Consider the following 19,742-nt stretch of genomic DNA (forward strand, 5'->3'; position numbering starts at 1 on the left):
ATGTGACCAGAAATGTATCCAACTATTTGCGTTTACAATAATTCATAGCATAACAATTTTTTTTAACATAAAACCATATCACTTAGCTGAAATAACACTAGCAGAATTTTATATTATTTCAAACATCGAACATCGAAATTTGCACATGCGTGTAACGAAAGAAAGTGCTACTACGTAATGTGAAATCATCTCTTTTTACTTTTATATTATATGAACTTAAAATGTTTATTTTAACATTTTAAGCCATTATAGTTAATAAAATAGACAAAATCATAAGAACATGTACTGTGTTGTGTTTCTGTGAGTCTACTCCATAATGCTTTACAATCATCTATACATTAAAAACAAAAGATATGATTTTGACACCTGAAGGTAAAAAACACTTAAATTTAATTAATTTTGTAAGCTATTGCATTTACTAAAAAGTAAGTTACATGTTCTCTGTTATAGTAATACGTATAATTTGTGCAATTATTAATAGTATTCATAAATAATAAAAGAATAACGTGTACACTATAACAGGATCAAATAGCTAACATAATAAGTCATCCTTAATTTTGCTTTTCTCTATAATAAAGATGACTAATATTTTCTGATAACACCTATCAGATTTTCGCGTTATTTTGTAATGATTATTTATAATAAAATACTTCATTTTAAATAACCTGAATAGTCATAGTCTTAAAAAAAATCTCATAAATAAATTTTACAGTATATCGGTAGAGTACAGTGTATGGTCTTATATGTTGCAACTCCTACAATAACAAAGGTTACAAAAGAAAATATTTAAGACATCATTTAATCATTATTAAAAGAAAATTTTCTGACACATATTAGAATGCAAAAACTTTTAAAAATTACAGAAGAAACGATGATGAGATATTGTGATGGTATCAAATTTCAGATAACTCAATCTGTGGTCAATCATAAGCCAAAAAAACAAAATTTACTCGTTTTAATTTGCCAAAAATCAATGAGAGGCCTAATATAGTAAATCTTATCCGTAAAGGTTTCGAAGAAGCTAAGTATTCTAACGATAGCATCACAGTCATGGTTTGCACGTAAAGTAGTAAGCAAATGTATATGCAGTTGGACACCTGAAAAAGAATGCAAGAAACTTTAGGCATGAGAAGTTGTTTTGGGGATAACTACTACTAACTTAGATTAAAAATTTATACAAAAAACGGCCAAAAATAGATTTTTATAAGTGTTACTAATAAAAGAATGATATCTGTCAAGAAATATTTTGTTAAGATACCTCCGTAACTGCATTCTAAAAAAAATTTTCAAAGGTATTAGATATTACTGCGATATTGTTCAAGGCAGAAGGTTTCTTTAGTAGAGACAGAAATATTAAAAAACAATTACCACATCAAGAAAAATTCAATATTGCTGAGAAATAAGTTCAACGTAGCTCTAGCTGCTTTTAAAAATATTGAATCGTAGTAAATTGACGTAGTAAGCATATCTCATAACTGATGCAACAAGGAAGCATAGTATTCGCACATCACAGCTGTGTTGCGTTCTTTAAAATCCACCAACAAAATTCTTTTGGAATTTCAAAATATTGCAGTCATAATCTTTTTTTGCGATTGAGTCACCTTTGCTTTTCTTCACCTCGGTGAGCTCGGACGATGCCTCTCCATTAATTCACTATTTGATGGAGGATCATGATAAAGAATCATGGTTTTATCTCCAGTAACGATATAATTCAAAACTTTTTTCTGTCAGCCTACAACAAGGGATAAAAACTGAGCACAGCACTTTACACATTCTTGTTTTTGAAGAGTGTAAAGAAGTTTCAGGACCCACCTTGCACTGACCTTATTTATAACCCGAAATTGTTTCATCCATTCTTTAACGATGGAATACGAAAGAGAAGATTTCTCGTATACAGCATCCAAACGATGTTTGATTTCTGCGGGCATGTTGTCTTCTTTTGTTAAAAATTTGATCATAGCGCTATACTCAATTTTATCCATTTTGAATTTTTAATCGACTATCTGACTTTAAAATGCTTTATCTTTCTAATGAAGTAAAATGACTTAATATCTTTTATTGTGGGTGTGTAACTCAAAGTCTAGTAATTTAATGATAGGTTAGTTTTGTATCTTCGATTAATGTAATATGGGAAGGCCGGAAATTTTTGGACCTCACAACGTACAATGCCCGTGTTACGTCTGAACTTTCAAGTAAAGGGTGAAACTCGTAGATTCGTTCTACAATCAAATTAATTTAATTTTTATTCAGCAGGAACCAACCATCAGCTAAAAGCCTTTATTTGCTCTTACTTACAGAATGCTTTCTTGTTATATTCAATTTCAACAAGTGATATGTCCAAAATGGTATTACTATGTCGTACGGCGAACTGACATCCGAACTACCGTAAAAAATTGTGTCTGATGTAATGCAGGAGTTACAAATTTTTATTCGTCTTTCATTAATAATCATACATTTCTCTGTGTATTTTTTGTATCTAATTTATTAATGAAAGCTATAAATTTGTTTGGTCTATTGAAATACTAAATTTTTTAAAGTATTCGAATTAAAAAAAAAGTCCAACAAGTTTAATTATTTTCAAATCAACTCACGTCTATAATTACTGGTCAGCCACTATTTGTATGCAGTCACTAGATCTTCTATGGTTGACCACAACGATGTTACTAATAATGTATGGTCATAATAGTTGGGCTGCTGCTTTTAACATTAGAACAGAAATCGACGGTCCTTTCTTTTTTGTTTCTCTTTATTTCACTTTTTAGACGAGTCTCCAATCGCCTGAATTGCTCGAGCTTCTTCCACACAGCTTAGCCATCAAACTAAGTCCTACATTTGCTTGAAATGCATGCTCTTACACGCAGCTGAATCACTGAACAAAGTCTTACACTTGCTGCTCAGACAACAACCACAGACCATAAAATATTCTATTATATGAAGGAATGACAAGTCAAAAAACTTTTTACTCTTCTTTATATTTAAGTACAATCGAAAATGCTCGTATTCAATGACAGTGAGACAAAAATTTCTCATAACTGATTTATAATTTAGGATATAGTGTCAAGAAGACCAAATGAAATAATAAAATCATTGATAAATAACAATTATAGGATCCATAAAATACTACGATACTATTTCATAGTCAACTTATAATTTCTAGTAGTTATTTTTAACCGATTCTTTTCATCGTAAGGAACTATTAGCAAATACTATCAATAGAAAGTATCTTGTTTTTAAATCTTTGGCATTTTTCTTGAATTTAAAAAAATATTTATCTGCTTATAAATAAACAAAATATTTTACGTAATCAATCATATGGTTATTTCTAAGAAAAAAAAAAGATATATCTCACTTATAGCACAAACAAATATCTGTCCGTTAGAACGGTTTTTCATGTTAGATACATATTCACTCAAAGTATAAAATTTATACTTTGGAAAAGTAAAAAAAAACAACAGAAGGACAATTTAATATTTGTCAATCATAGAATATGAAAGCGTCAATCATAACATATCAAAATTTTTTTCTCGGCCATTTTCTACAGGATGAGTACCATAGATGCTGAAAAACCAATGATCTTATATTTAAAGTCAGTAGATAGTTTTTTCAGGAAGTTTCTAGACTTCTACAGATTTTTTTTTTTAAGAAAAACCTCGAGTTTGCTAACTTGTCAGTCAATTCACCATCAATGTTCAAAGAGGCTCATAGGGCAGATTAGATAGTTCATAAAAATTATTACGTGTGTCGATTTGCATCGTTTGTTCGCTAATCAGTCGCTACTTTTGTGATCTAACCTAAACGGCAAAAACTATTCAAAATGAATTTATTTTGTACTCAGGTAAATTTAATCAATTTATTAAAATTCCTTACTATAAGCAAACTAAGAATTCAATAAGAATTAATAAACTCAATAAGTTATGCCCAAATAATAAAGTTCTTAAGGAATTCATTACGTATTTTTAAATTCAGGAAAAATATCTAAATATTTAGAAAAAAGTTGCAGCAAACGAGTTTCAAACTCGGACTCTCCGGGTAGTAACTTAAAGCCTTACCACTGAGATACGGAGCAGGATGATTACTTATGCGACCCTGTTCTATTTAACAAGCAGTTGAATTCATTTCATCTTATATTGCATAATTTTATCTAATAACTTATATTTGCTTCATCACAATATAGATTTAAAAAGTAATGATGAAATCTGATACAGCATTTCATTACGTTGCATTGATACAATAGAGGTTATGATACAACACGTACACTAGAGAGTGTTTTCAAAAATTTCTTTGAGCATTTGTTGTATTTTACAGAGTTGCCAGATCACTGCTAGTAAAAACTTGCACTTTAGTGAATAAGTATTTTATATGTGAACGATTTAATACAAACAATAAAATTGATATTGCCAAAATAAGTAATCAGTTTTAGCTTTTAAGCACGTAAACTCATATTGTATTAAAGTAAAGTCAAGACGTTATCCCAAGCACAGGAGTAGGCAAATAAACGTATGTAATCTTGTTACGTAGATATACTTGAGTGCTTACAGCACAGCGGTAGGAAGTTTGCTTTTGATCACAGAGATCGTGGGGTCAATTCCCAGAGTCTTATTTATTTATTTTCTTAATATCACGATATTTATACTTTAAAAATCTTTTTTTTAACGTATTTAGAGCATAACATCTAATCAAATTAATAGGTTCAAAATCATGAAATATTAAAGTAGATAAGGGTATACAATTATTCTCAATTATAAAAAAAATATTTCTCTAGCATCCTTACAAATAAGCAATAATTAAAAAATTTATACATTTATTGTTCTTGGATCAAAATAAATTAAAGAACATTAAAAAAAAAACTTGCTCATACTAACTTATGTTTTTTGTCCTTGAAATAAAAAATAATTTACGATTTTTAACCATTCGCATTCATGAATAGGAAGATAATATTTTTCAAATATACTTTAAAACGAAAGTTTTGGTTTTTCTTATAAATATTAATAACAATCTTTTGTTCTTGCGCAGGGCTTTTATTCCAATTCAATAAAATGAACTTATTGTTAAATTAATAAGTAACAAGATTTGTTTAACCAAAAATAGTACAAAAAATATGTTAATTCTGTATTAACTAAGTTATCATGTAGTATTTGTAACTATCTTCCCTGAAGATATTTTGAACGTTTAATCAATGCAAGAAATAGCAAAACATTATTAGTTACAATTGTTAGAGAGCAAGCACCAGCGATGCATGAGATAACTATTTTCTAATTTCGTATAATTGTTACATAATTTCTTTGGTAGGCAAGTGCTAGTAATAGAAATTACTAAACTACTTCTTACCTTTGCATAATAAGTAAATAAATTTTTAAGAAAGCAAACGCTGGAAATTATGAGACTACACGTTTTTTCGTTTTATATGATAACTAAAGTTAAAGTAACTGTAACGCAAGTAAGTGTGAACGATGGGTGGCCCCACTGTTCTTGACATTTGTATACAGTTATTGAATTAGTTTTTAATTGAGTAAAAACTACAAATGAGTATTCTAACTGTTTTTTACTTTTGTATAACTTAAGTATTAAAAGAATACGTGCAAACGAGAAGGTGCCCAACCGTTTTTTACTTTTGTACGATAATTACGTTCATTTATGGGTGAGCAAGTAACGGTAATGACAAGCCCAACGGTTTATTAGTTTCATATAAAAATTGAAGTAATCTTTAGGCGAGCAATCACCGACAATAAGTACCTCAATCATTTTTTTTTTTTTTTATTACAATGAATCAATTAATGAATTGGCAGTTGATCAGACACTAATAATGACTAGCCCAACTGTTTAATCATTTTTGTACAATAATTATATTTATTCTTAGACAAGCAAGCCCCAGCGATAAGTTCCAACAGCTTAAATATTTTTTAGTTTTTTGTGCGATGATTAAATCAATACTTCTAGGAGTTACCGCTGGTGATGAGAAACTCAACTATTTTTAAATCATGTTTAATACAATGAATTAATTATTGGATAAGCTGGCATCAGCAATAAGTAGCGTAACTATTTTTTAATTTTTTACGTTAATTTAATTAATTTTTGGATGAGCAAGCGCCATTGCACTGGCAATAACCCAAATATTCTAAAGATTTATGCAATAATTAAATAAATTCTTAGGCGAGTAAGCAGCACAGATAAGTAGCCCAACTGTAATTTACATTCATATAATAGTTAAATTAGTGTTTTAGGCTCTTACGCGGCAAAGATAAGTGACTTAACTATTTGTTTTTCTTTTACTTCTGTACGATAGTTTAATGAATTTTCTGGTAAATAAGCGTTGGCAATAAAAAAATTGACTGGTTTTTTAATTTGAGTGAAAATTTAACTAATTTTTAAATAAGCAAGTGCCAGCAAGTTAGCAAAATGCGATGATTAGCCCAACTGTTTTTTGGATTTAAACTTTAACAGAATACATTCTGAAGCGATGAATAATCGGTAAAGATAAGTATCCCAACTATTTTGTACCCTTGCATTACAATTTAATTAATGTACGGGCTAGCAAGCGTCAATAATCAAAATCCTACTTGTTTCTCTAATTTAAATAATAATTTAAAAAATTAATCAGCAAGTAAGCCCCAGAGATACGTAGCCCAATTATTTTTTATCTTTGATAATAGATAAATTCGTTCTAAGACCAATAACAACTGTTGATAAATATGGTTAAACTATATTTTTATATTGTACAGTAATTTAATGTATTCTTTGGTGAGTAAGCACTGATATGAGCAGCCCAACTGTTTTGTACTTTTTTAATTCAACTAAATAAATTATTGAGTGAAGGAACGTCAGACAAAAGTAGCATAGGTATTTTTTACTTTTGTACGATGATTAAATTAATTCTTAAATAAGTACTGTTTTTTAGTTATTTCTGAAATTGTAAGGAAACTTATTTTTAGGCTTATAAGTGCTGGCGATGAATAGGCCAAAGTTTTTAAGTTTTATGTGATAACTAAAGTGTTACGCACGTAAATACAAGAGATAATTAGCCCAACTGTACTTCACTTTCCTACGATGGTTAAATCTTATCTTGGTAGTATTCTATTATGACCAATGATCATCGCAAGCTATTGCTTCGTATTTTTCGTTACTATTTAACTTATTAAAATAAGAATGAGTTTTTGATTGTCATGTGAAAGAAAAACTATATAAATTCCCTAAGCTAATCGTACACAATAATGAAAAACAGTTAAGCTACTTGTCACCAGCACTTGCACACTTAAAAAAGATTTATTTAACATACGGAATAAATGGTAGTTAAGATACTTATCACCAGCGCTTACTCTCCTAAAAATTTAGTAAAAAGTATTAGAAGTTAGCGATCACTTGCTTATAGGTTTATTGATTCCTCATACATAATTAAAAAACTGTTTGGCTACTTATCGTTGGTGCTAGCTCGCTCACGTATCAATTTAATAATTTAATATAAAAAAGCAGTAAGGCTAAAATATCGCTGACGCTTGCTTACCCAAGAATCAATTTAATTTTTATTCAAAAGTAAAAAACAGTTTGGCTACTCATCATTGCTTGCTATTCGCCTAATAATGTAGTCTATTATAATACAAAAATGAAGAACAGTTTGAATACTTATTGCTAACGTTTACTAGCCTCAAAATAAATATAATTACTTTTTAAACACACGTAACAGTTAGGCTAATTATCACAGGCAATGACTTGCCTATAAACTGATTTTATTACCATACAGAACTTAATAAACCATTTAGTTCCTTACCACAAGCACTTGTACGCCCAAGAACTTCCAGTCTGATTCTCACCACAGATGCTCACTGAGATTTAATTCAGTTTATCGTACAAGAGTAAAATGGTTGAGCTACTTATCTATGGCACTTGTTTGCCTAAAAATAATTTCAATCATCATATAAAAGTACGGAACAGTTCTTTTCACCTTTGTTGCCTGAACATTGATTTAATTATGGTAAACAAAATTGTACAACTTATTACTGGTGCTTACTTGACTACTAATTGATTAAATCATTCTACAAAACTAAAAACCAGTTGAGATAAATATAGCTTTTACCTACTTGTGTAAGAATTGATTCACTTACAGCACAAATTTAAAAAACAGTTTAGTTAGTTACCACCTGCGCTTGCTAGCTCAAGAATTAGTTTAATTATCATACAAAATAAGAAAACCTGTTAAGCTAAGCATTGCTCGCTTTTTTCTTCACTTACAATTATAATAAATAATAATTCGTTACTTCTTTTATGATAAAATGTTAAAATATTTTCATAAAAGACGGTTTAGTATTGAGTTTATTATTAAAATGCTCTAGCTGCTTGTTTATTTGTTGTTTAGCTTGTTTTACGGTATTTGGCGTTGTTTCAGTTCCTCAAGGTTAAAAGGAATTACTTTTAATTCATTAGTTTAATAATATTTAAAGTACATGCACTTAAAATTTCAGCAACAATAAAAGCCCTGTGTGAGAATAAATTTTTATTTATATTTATAAAAAAAAACTTATTTTTTATTTTAAATAATATGTTAAATCTATGAGTTTAATATTTACATGTTACAAACGGTGAATAATCGTGAATTATTGCAAAGCTTGAAAATAGATATGCAATTTTTGGTATTAAAAATTATTCCTTCGGAGAGTTAAATGATTTATTAATATTTCAAGGTTATTTATAACTTATTGTTTTATTTTTAAACAGAATTCAATATTATTTAAAAGTGATAAATTTATTGGCATTATTCATAATCAGACTCTCTTTGTTATTTTCATGCAATGAGATGGTTTAATGCTATTTGGAGACAAATAGTTATTATTTATTCCAATAAATTATGTTTTCAAATTACATATAAATTTTTTTCACTACAAATTACATGCAGTGAAAGTGTATGGAGTGTACATAAAAGAAACTAGAAATAAAAATTCTTATGAAATCAATCCCACAATTTCTAGGACCGAAAGCAAATATTTGCTGCGCTACGAGCACTCTAATATTTCTTAAACGTAAGTCGTAACATAGCAGTGCGTTATGTTGAAAGTGAAAGTTGAAGTTCGTTTTTCGTGATTAGAAATACCATGATAAAAAGAATTAAATTTAAAAAAAATTTATCCACGGGGAATTGAACCCACGATCTTTGCAATCAAACTTATTTATAAAATTAGTAATGCAAACTTTTATACTTATGCATGTCTATCTAATATTTTAATTTAATTTTCAATAATTTATCTCATATTACATTATGTGTAATTATTCATGGGGTATTAATATTCACTTAATGAATTAGTAATAAATATTTTATTTAGAAATTGTTTTTCTGAGTTATCATACGAGAAACAGTCAAACCCTGAAAGTTTACCATAAATGAAAGAAAGAGTTGTTACAAAGAAGCATTGGAATTAATTTTAATTTCAAAAAACTAAATATGCAAAACATTCCAAATGCTAGTTAGAACTAAACAAAAGTGTTCATGCGGCCGAAGCTTTGACTGCTAACTTCGAAAAGAATAACTTAGACGATTATTCTGAACTAATTTAAATTTGTATGCTGACAGTTAAGAAATTTAATACGCCGATGGACTTTGCTAAATTTCTTAATTAAATTATATACTTTTTAAGTAAAATGGTACGTATCTGGGCTTATCCTCACCATGCTTTTATCCATTAATTGTTGATTTTTAGTTTGTATGTCCCATGCTGGGTTTCAAATGTAGAAATTATTTGTTAGCTGCAATTTGGCAACGCTGCTCAAGTCAAAGAACTCTTTAACAACACTTTAGGAAGTCTTTTTAGTGGACATAACCTAATTACTTTGCGAACACATAATGAATTCTTAATAAATTCTTTCAGTACTTGAAAAAGAATTCATTAGGAATACTATTAAAATTGAAAAACTTATAATGAATTGTTATTGAACTTCTTTGTATGTATTAACTTGTAACTGATTTCTTTGAATTCTTTTTAAATACAAAATAATTTTGGATGTAATCTGGGTATTGAGATAAGTAGACCGTCATATATTTCTTAGTTATATGGAGCAAAGTTTTTCAAACTTATGCCATAGTGCTTACATGCAGCAGTTATATGCTTGTTTATTTACCAGTTTTAGCCTAATTTAGTTCAGGTTATTGCACTAAGTCTTATTTTTATGTATGCTGTTTTTTACATTAGTAGAGATTTATATCAGATTGAGATTTTTACTTTGTGGCCTTCTAATGTTTTTCTAATGATTAAGCAGAAACTTACAAGCATAAATGTTTATCTGTGGAAGACGTATTACATGAAAAATCACAACAACAATACTCATAAAACTTTTATTAGTGAAAAATAACGATATTATTCGATGGCTACATAATATAACCTTAAAATTGTCACTAAGTACAAGCATAATACAAACTCAGTGTCAATATTGTAAATGGTATGAATTTCTGTAACGCTGATAAATATTAATAAACTACAATATTACTTTTTGACGCTTTTTTGCATTTGCTTTTCGTAAAAAACAAAGTATATGAGGCTCGATCTTTTAATGGAAACAGAAGTATTTTATTAAATTTTGCCAAAAATTGAAAAGCAACGTTTAAGTTGAATTTGGGCCATATTTTTTGATAGAATTCATTTATAATAAAGTTTGTTAAAACCTTTAAATAAACTAGTTCATAACAGCTCCACGTAAGCATTTTGATAAAAGTTTAAATATTCTCTTTGAATAATTGACCAATATTTGGAAGCCCACTTATTTACAATCTTCAAAGTACCGAACAACAAGCGAACAATAAGCAAACAACCGATGGTAATCAAACACACCTATCATTTCATTATATTTTAAAGCAACCAAAGTAGGTTTGAAACAATCGCTGCACCTTGTAACTAATACTCAAGAGGGAAGTAACCAAGTCGTTTGGAAAAATTAATGTACTATTGGCACAGGTGAGATAATTAAAAAAAAGACGAGATGGAAATTCGAAATAAAAGAGTTATTTTATACCAGGAGCTCAGTGAATGACGGACTGCTAAGAAAAGCACATGCGATAGAAAAAGAAAGATTTCATCAAATACTCATATCAGAAGTCTACTTTTAAAGCATTGCATGCTTGTATCTCAAGCGATGTAGTTTCCGAAATTGAAAGTTATTGTTTACATTCACTATTTTAAACACGACTTTATTTAGAGTGAATAAAAAAAAAATTTCAGCAGAACCATGTTATTGATATTAAATATCTGAACAATCATACAACATGTTTTACTTAAACCAAAGAAAATATCTTTTAAGCTACAAAAAGCCAAACAGGGTGCATTATTTTAGTCGATCGTAATGTAGGTAGGTTGTCGGTCACTCCATTATATCCTGTAAGTTTTAGAGGAATTACTTTTGACTTTTCAAACGATATGAAGAACATAGAGTGTAGGGTTATGTACTTTAAAGTGGTCAGCAGTTTTAAGCAACATAAAGTTGCTGTAAATTTAAAAAATACTGATACATCTTTATGATTTGCATATCAAGTACTTTCAAAAAGAACTCAGGTCATTCTAGTAGCTAGTAGTAATCCAGAGGAAAGGCTTCACGAGAACTAAAAAAAAAATTTTCAAACAGATTTCGCCTCATATGGGATGAAAAGCTTTTTGAGATGCATAATTTAAATTTTATGATAAGCAAAAAAATGACGAGGTTATCATTTTGAGGTCAAGTTAGATCTATGGCATAGTTAAGCAATTTTAGTTTTGGGCTGTGATCTAGTACGCTGAATTTCAAAATAGAAAAAGGATATTAAAAATGAAACTTCTACCTGAAACTAATTCATTTTTTGTAATCTAAGTTAAAATGCAACGTACAATATATCTTATTGCTAAGTAACTACGAGATCAGTTTAACTGTCACGAAAATAATAAATAAAACGTCGAAAACTATTTTTTGCGTTTGTAAAAAAAAAAAAGCATCTGACGAAAAAGAGAGATCTAGTCTGTAAATTTCGCACCTAAAGTACGAATCGAATAAGTTTCAATAAGCTTTAGTTAATCAAGCTATTTTCCTGTCAATAGTCAAAACCCAATAAATCCCTATTGTATGGTCATTTTTTTTATACATGTAACTCGAATTATATTTTACATAAAAACTTTTAATGTTAGGACGTTGTGAGTGTTGAGTCCCTTTATTTGTGCAAAATTTTTTAAGATAATCAGTGGTTAACTTTTTCAAAAAAAGGTCAAAAAATTAAAAAATCCTCTCTCCCCAGCAAACATCTAAAAAAATTTGTTAACTATCTTATGATAACTTTTTTAACGTGGTTGTACTTGCAATAGTTACCTTTAAAGACAGTTAAATTTCCTAACGTTAAGAGATAAATGTAAGAGTGTTGGGTATTTAATTGTCTTCTTTTTAATTTGATAAAAATCTATGAAATACTTTAGATCATAAAAATGAAGCTATGAATTTCATTTGATTTCCATATTATTTTTTTATATATTAAAACTTCAGTTTCGAAAATTAAAAGTGAACTAAGAGTGTACGCAGTTTAAATACACTATAAGATTGTAACGTTAAAGACTTCGTTTGATTTTTATAAATTTTTCTTTTATTTTTCACAGCTCGTTCAGTGCACTTAAACCTTTATAAAACGATTCGCTTAAAGCAATCGTTTGCATATCAATTATTACAAAATTCTTGCCAATCACACACCTTGTTGCATGTGCCACACTGTAAACTGCATACACTTTATAAGCAAGAATTTTGTAGTAATTTATGTTTGATTGCTATTAATTATTTGTCTGATAAAAGTACAGTGTACTAAAAAATTATAAAAATCAAATAAAACTGGTAGTTTTAACTTTACAATCTTGTATAAAAGTGTTGGTTACAGAATACAATAAAAAAACACGGAGAAGTTAGCAGGAAAGTTAAATAGTTGTAAAAGCAAGTAGTGTTTATGTTAATAATGTATAATCAGTTCGTTCAGACTTGTACTTAACCATGTTTGAGAAGTCTTCAGGGTCCAAGAAAAAGAAAAAAAATCACAAGAAAATTCTCTTTTCGCAACTTTAACGCTGCAATGTTTATTAAAAATCTCACAAATTAGTAGTTCTAAATATAGGGAGCAATCAACCCTAAAACTTTTGACCGAGCTTATTTTTTTTCGTGTTAATAGTAATATTACATAATTTTCTTGGATATCATACTAAAAAATGTATATTTCTATACTTAAGTACAGCTGCAAACTTCTAAAATTTTTTATCTATTTTTATTCATTCATAAAATTAAGAAAGGGGTTTCTTGAATCAAGCCTAACACTATGTCATATTACGAAAATTGTCATAACACTTTAGATTACGGAGAATCTTACTTAACTACTTTAATCTTTTAGAACTGTTGAATGCTATTTTTGCCTCTTTACATAAACAAGATGGAGTCCTTTGAAACGTTTTAACAAATAAACAGAAAATATACTTCAATTCTTCTTTTCAAGCTATTTTACAGTATCCTTATTTTTTTCTGTAAAATAAGACATTACGCATTAAATACTAATTGATCTAAAGCTTCAGATATTTATTTTAATACAACAGTGATAACTACCATAAAAAATATTGTCACACAAAACTATACATTTTGTTTTTTTATTTTTGCGTCAGTGTATCTGGAGCAGAATTACTTTTATTAGAAAATGAAAATTAAGTCGAAAATAAAATCAAACACATTCTTTGATAAATTATAAGTAAAAAACGTCTAAAAAATTTTTAATTAAATGCTTGCGACAAGTCGTCACAGTTAAACGGAAAGAAGAGCCAAGCAAAGTCAAAGTCGAAGAAGAGCAAAAAAATGCAAAGAAAAAAATTATCCAAATTAAGCGCAGGTACACAGTAAATATTCTTTGTCAATAAGCCCTGCGATGATGAACCCACCCAGTTCGTCGTATAACTTTAACTCGGGCTTAACTTCCACATATCCAAGAACAACAACCGCATTCTCATGCTCTGTCCTAGGTTCGACTCCTTGGCACCCATCGATAAGTCCTGCGACGTTAAATTCAATCAGCTCATCGTACAACTCCAACTTGGCCTTGACTGCTACATCTTTAAGACAAGCGATCGTATCTTCAGGCTCTGTCGCAGTTTTAGCTAGCTCCCCCTCGTCAGTGTGTCCTGCAACATCGAGTGCAATGGACTCACCAGTCTAGTCGACTTCATTAACAGTCACAGATCCAATCAACTTATCAACAAATACACATCTTGGTACAAATCTAATAAATTATTTAATGCATGCAGTAAGTGCTGCATACAATCAACTTATTACATTTTATTACTTATCTTTTTCAGTCATAACTTTGAACAGTTCGGAAATATCTCCACATTTGCAATCGGTTTAGCCAGTGCCATCATCTCATAAAAAAAAGAGAAAGTCATAAAGTTGTTGTTACAGTAGTTGACGATGTATAAAAATTCTTACAAACCAAAGGGAACAAAAAAAAATTGAAAAAACATTAAGTTCAACTAAACAAAGAAGAAATCGAAAAAATAAAAGAATTCGTAAAAAAGAGAGCAGTGTGACAAAAAATTTTAGATTATAAAATTTTTTTGCTCGAAAAAAAAACTATTATTCAGAAAAATAAAGAAATTAACAAGTATCTAAAAAGTATATTAGATCAAGAAAATAAAATAATACCGCTTAAAGAATTTGACTTTTTGGAGAAGGAACGTAAGAAAATTGAACTGACCATTAAAAATTTAGAATTAAATCAAACTCAATATTATTTTAAAATAAAGCAAGAAATATTATAGATTTATAAATATTGACGAAAGTTAAGAGTACTTATTGAACTAACAATTGCATAACTTACTTATTTTCGTCCTATTACTTTAAATTTTGTCTATTTTATTTTATCAGAGCTCTAAATTAGTTTAATGAAAATGAGAATATTACTATTGTCTAAGATTGGCTCACTTCTGGTCCTCCAATGGTTCACTACACCTGCCACTAAAACACCATAGGTCCACTACTAGATCAATCTTATCGCTATTTGAAAATAAGATTTTGACGTAAAATAAATAGTTATTATCAATCTGATTGTATTTTGTTGTATCAATAAACAAGTAAACTACACGAAACAATTAAATTATGCACCATAATATAAAAATCAGACCGTAAAATAATTGATCTGCTACTTTAGTTCTTAAAAGCGGTCTAAAGTCGAGGCTTTTACCTCATGCCCTGAGATATTTTTTAATGCTATTACGTGTGAAAAATTTTAAACTGACATTATGATACACCCAAAAAAAATATTGCTAGTATATTAAAAGATAGGCATAAGAATTAATGAATGTAAACAACTGCCGATAACTATAAACAATAAGTAATTACCTGTTAAGAGCTTCGACTTTTACTATTTGAGGATCTACATCGCTTTTGAAGTTTGTTAACTCAGTGATTTGTCTTTTAACATCATCAATATCGCTACCAAGTAGACCCAGATTTGTAAAACGTTCCTCGGCATCTGTTAAAAAGTCTGTGAGCTCAGATAACGTACCATGAAATTCCATGGCTTTTTCCATTGCATCAATTAAATTTTCTTCACGTCTAACGTACAAAGCAGTCACACTGTCCCATACCTGATCCAAATCTTCTATGTGCTTACGAACCTCAGGTTTATCTGGCTCTCCACACAGACTCATTAGCTCTTGTCCAGACTGACGTACTTGTTCGACTTCAGGTTTTGCTTGATCCATCTCTTGTCGTAATTCATGTAGTACCATTTGTTGCTGTTCAATTGCAACTGGCTGAGCAGCAGGAGGAGCTTGGGCAGAAAGGGTATCCTGCATTTCAGTGAGCACTCCAATAACACTACTAAGTTCAGACCAAAATCGTTCAGCTACAGTAAGGGCCTCATCAAGACTATGTGTGCGATCACGTGTTGCAGACTGCAGCTCTGTCCAAAGTTTATCAAGACGTTCAAGTTTTCGGCTAATATCCATAGCCGCAGGATCTGAGCGGTTTGCAGCTTTACTCATGACATCAGCTGCTGCACGACGCACTGTAGATAATACTTCAGCACGCTGGGCAAGTTCTTCAACCAAAACAGCATTTTCTTCTATTTGATCACGTAGACGAACTGGATGAGCACTAACAGGCTCCGAATCTTGTAATTGCTCAGCTGTATCCGCAAGAGCACGTAGCATTCCTTCTAGTTTATCGGAAAATTCCGAAGATTCTTGAAGAGCTTGCTCAAGAAGTTGTTGGCGAGAGCGTAATTCAGTCCGCAGAGCAAAATATCGAGTAGTTATAGCTTCTAAAAGTTCTTGGATTTTTGCTGCCTCCTCAGCATTGCAAAGACGTGCCAGAGCCTCACCAGTCTTCGTGAGCTTGTCAATTAGTGGTCGGTGTTCCGCAATACTTTGCAGAAGCATAGCGTTGCGGTCCTGTTGAAGAGAAATTAGTTCAGGTCGAAGAGCAGGCATGGGTAATGTAGTAACTTGCTGCTCAGTCTCATCAAGCCACGTACACAAGCTAACATGGCTATCACGTAGATGTTCAGCAAGGGGAAAAGCCTGCTCAAGAGCAGTAAGCCGCTCAGCTGAAAGTGTTGCTACAGTCTCAGCCATTTCACGCAATTCTTCAACACGTCCACGTAGCATGATAACTTCGTCAGCTGGCTGAGAGCCGTGTTCACGCATCAATCGACGAGCGTTCAATAGTAAGTCTCTTAATCTAGCACGTTGTCCAGATATATCCTCGTTTAAAGCACGATGTTCCCGCAATTGAACCCGCACAACCTCTGGTTCGCTAGTAGGAGGTTCAGCCTCACGTAACTGCGAGTCTGCTTCACGAAACCACTCAAGTGACTCATCAATATCACAAATAAGCTCTAGAGATCGCTGTTTACCAAGCTGAATTCGCTCAGCTCGTCGCTGAATTTGTTCCGTAACGGTATCAAAACGCCGGTTGTCACGACTTACTAAAGCTTCTAGCCCTACTACGTTACTCTCTACCCCAGCAGTTCCAGTATTTTTCATTACTTTACTGCCAATACTAATACTACTGATCCCCCCACTTGTAGTTTTCCCCAACTGCCCAGCAAATATATTTATGCGCTCTAGTAGACCCCGTTGCTCCATGAGCTCAAGTTCAAGTTTTAAGACTTCCTCTTCGCGCACTTCAGCAGAATGAAGTGTAGTTTCAGCATCTTGCATCCAATCAAGCAGATGTGTTCGATTTTCTTGAAATTGACATGCAACTGGTAGGATTTCTTGAGCACGTTTTAACAAGTCACTACCACGAATGGCTAAATCTGACTGCCGGCGCTGTAAACAATCAAGTTTCTCTTTAAGCTGTAAGGCTTCATCTGCTGAAATATGGCAAATAAGCTCAAGACCAGATTCGGTAGTGGCGTCAAGATTAATTTGATGATTATTTATTTCATCTGAAATGTGTGTAAGTTCTCTGATTTGTTCCTGTAGCCGCTCAGTTTGCCATGAAAGTACTTGATTTTTGCTGAGCTGACTATCTATTTGCTCCATCCAAGTTTGAATATCTTGATAGCTGAGGACAAGATGACGCAACGTTTTTCGAGATTGCTCAAGTAATTGATTTAATGCTTGTGAATGTACAACAAGTGTAGTATATCGGTCCACTACTTCTTGTAACATGTTGGCGAGAGCTGTAGCTTCTTCTTCACCAATAAAGGTCATGAGATTACCTGCTAACTCCGTCAATTTACTAAATTCGGACTTATAAGTGATGATTTCTTCATGTAATTTTTCATGCTCTGTTAAGCAATGTTGTATTTTTTCTTCATCCGTTGGTATCAACTTCATATCACGGATCTTGCGCTCAGCGTACTCCAACCAACTTACCAAAGGGCTGAGCTTCTTTTCAAATTCACAAGCAGCTTTCATAGCATATTCAAGACCTTGTAAGCGTTCAACTGCAGCAGAATTAAGCAACTCATACCGACTCATCAAATTAGTGAGCTGCTTTTCAATGACCATTCGTTCTTTAAGCTCTGCATCTTTAGCTACTTCTTGACTCATTTTGTAAAGTGATGACATAGAGTTTTGTCGGTCGTTAAGCATCTTGCTCAAGAATTTTTGCTCTTGTAGCTGCGCTTTTACAACCTTGTAATCGGAAGAAGGAGGCTTTTGATTAGCTACCATTTCTTCAGTATCAGACAACCATTTTTCTAATCCATCAAGAGCTTCTTGGAATTTTCCAGATTGTAGCAACCCAACATCTAGTTTACGATCGCGCTCGTTCAGCTAAAAGCAAGAATATATACAAGCTTTATTCAAAGTACAACTACATCATTCAATATCAAAGTATACTAGATGTGCATTTTAATAAGTTATCGATAAAAAACTTATGCATTATTCATTCATGCAGAGATATTATTTTGAATAACTTATACTAGTGTTTCTAACTGTAAGTAACGTTGAAATAACGTTTTAAAAAGCTTACTAAAATATAAAAGAGACACACAATTTTAAAATGCTTGAGGCAGGTTTAAAACCTAATAACAAAGTTAAGTAAGCTTAAATATGTTAAATATAATGATGCATTAAAAATATTTAAAATTTATATTCGTATTGAGTAACACAAAAAGAAGCTGCGCTAACTGTATCAATTTATGTTGCTACAAAAACATCATTAGGTTGACTTTGAAACGTTACAATACTACTTTAGACGATTAATTTTCACGTAACTGAAGAGTTTTCATTTGTTACATAATTGGTTAAGGTAGATAATGGAATTTTTTGAGAGGGGTCTTAAAAAATCAAATAAATTTAATTATAAATATATATACCAGTGGGGCTATAACTCCTAAGGGTACCGCGCACCAACCCCTCTTCTTATAAACAAATAACGCTAGCAGAATAATCTCTTGTTCATAAGTTTTGCATTATTATTTTAATAAGCCTTAAAAACTTACGTATTCATTGTTAAGTAGGCAATAAATATGGTCAACTAAATCTTATCAGATTTGAAAATCGACAACATTTCTCGGGAATACTCGAAAAAAAATGTTATGCGAAGGAAGCTGGAAAAAATATTAAAGCTTCTTTTAAAAAATGTAAACTGTTCATTCCAAATAAAGGCTGTTAAGCTCACGCAGAAATACGGACCTACCCTCAAGTTTTTTTTTTCAGAAGAACTTCAGTGGCAGGGGGCCCCTGTTTGCAATTAGCAGTCAACCGTTTGTATGTCAATGGACATTTCCACATCTTTTTTTGTCAAGTGAGCAGTGTTGATTTATCATACCATTAATGTTTTAACATAAGAGTAGCATTTCTAAGAATTTAATTGTGCTTTATTTAACTTTAGATTAAAACTTTCATTACTACGCATTGGAAATATAGTGGAGAGTAAAACCAGCTCATTCAACGCAAAAAGTGTCCATCCGGTTCTCAGCAACAAAAGGAAAGCGTAGAGCAGGACACGGAAGGATGAAAGCCGGAGCATGTTTAAATGTATGTAAGCATCTAGAAACGCTCTACATAGGTAAGTGGGTTGTATTTTATAACAATCGGTACGCATGGACTTTACTATACCACAGCCCTCAATATTTCAAAAAAGTAAGAAATACATAAACGTTTTTTTCTTTATTTTTTTTTTTACCTTATTTATTTAGTGGCTTTATAGTTTAGGCATTTGCGACGCGTTTTTTAATTAATGTTTTAGGAGGAAAAGTACGAACGTAAGAACACTTGATAATTAACAAGACACAAAATAAGTTTAACTTTAGTCAATAAACACAATAA

General features: G+C 30.9%; 1 protein-coding gene across 1 annotated transcript in view; it reads right to left on the reverse strand.

Moving 5' to 3' along the window:
* The window catches only part of shot (dystonin-like protein short stop), a 1,026,404-nt gene that overhangs the window by 279,087 nt on the left and 727,575 nt on the right, over window positions 1-19,742 (reverse strand). The window contains exon 20 of the mRNA XM_089596194.1: window positions 15,352-18,242. Within this exon, the coding sequence (XP_089452320.1) occupies window positions 15,352-18,242 (2,891 nt within the window). The remainder of the gene's footprint in view (window positions 1-15,351; window positions 18,243-19,742) is intronic.

Source organism: Copidosoma floridanum, unplaced genomic scaffold, assembly GCF_036245765.1.
Source record: "Copidosoma floridanum isolate Cflo_tuat_1 unplaced genomic scaffold, Cflo_Japanese_pri ptg000030l, whole genome shotgun sequence".
In the NCBI taxonomy this organism is placed as follows: domain Eukaryota; kingdom Metazoa; phylum Arthropoda; class Insecta; order Hymenoptera; family Encyrtidae; genus Copidosoma; species Copidosoma floridanum.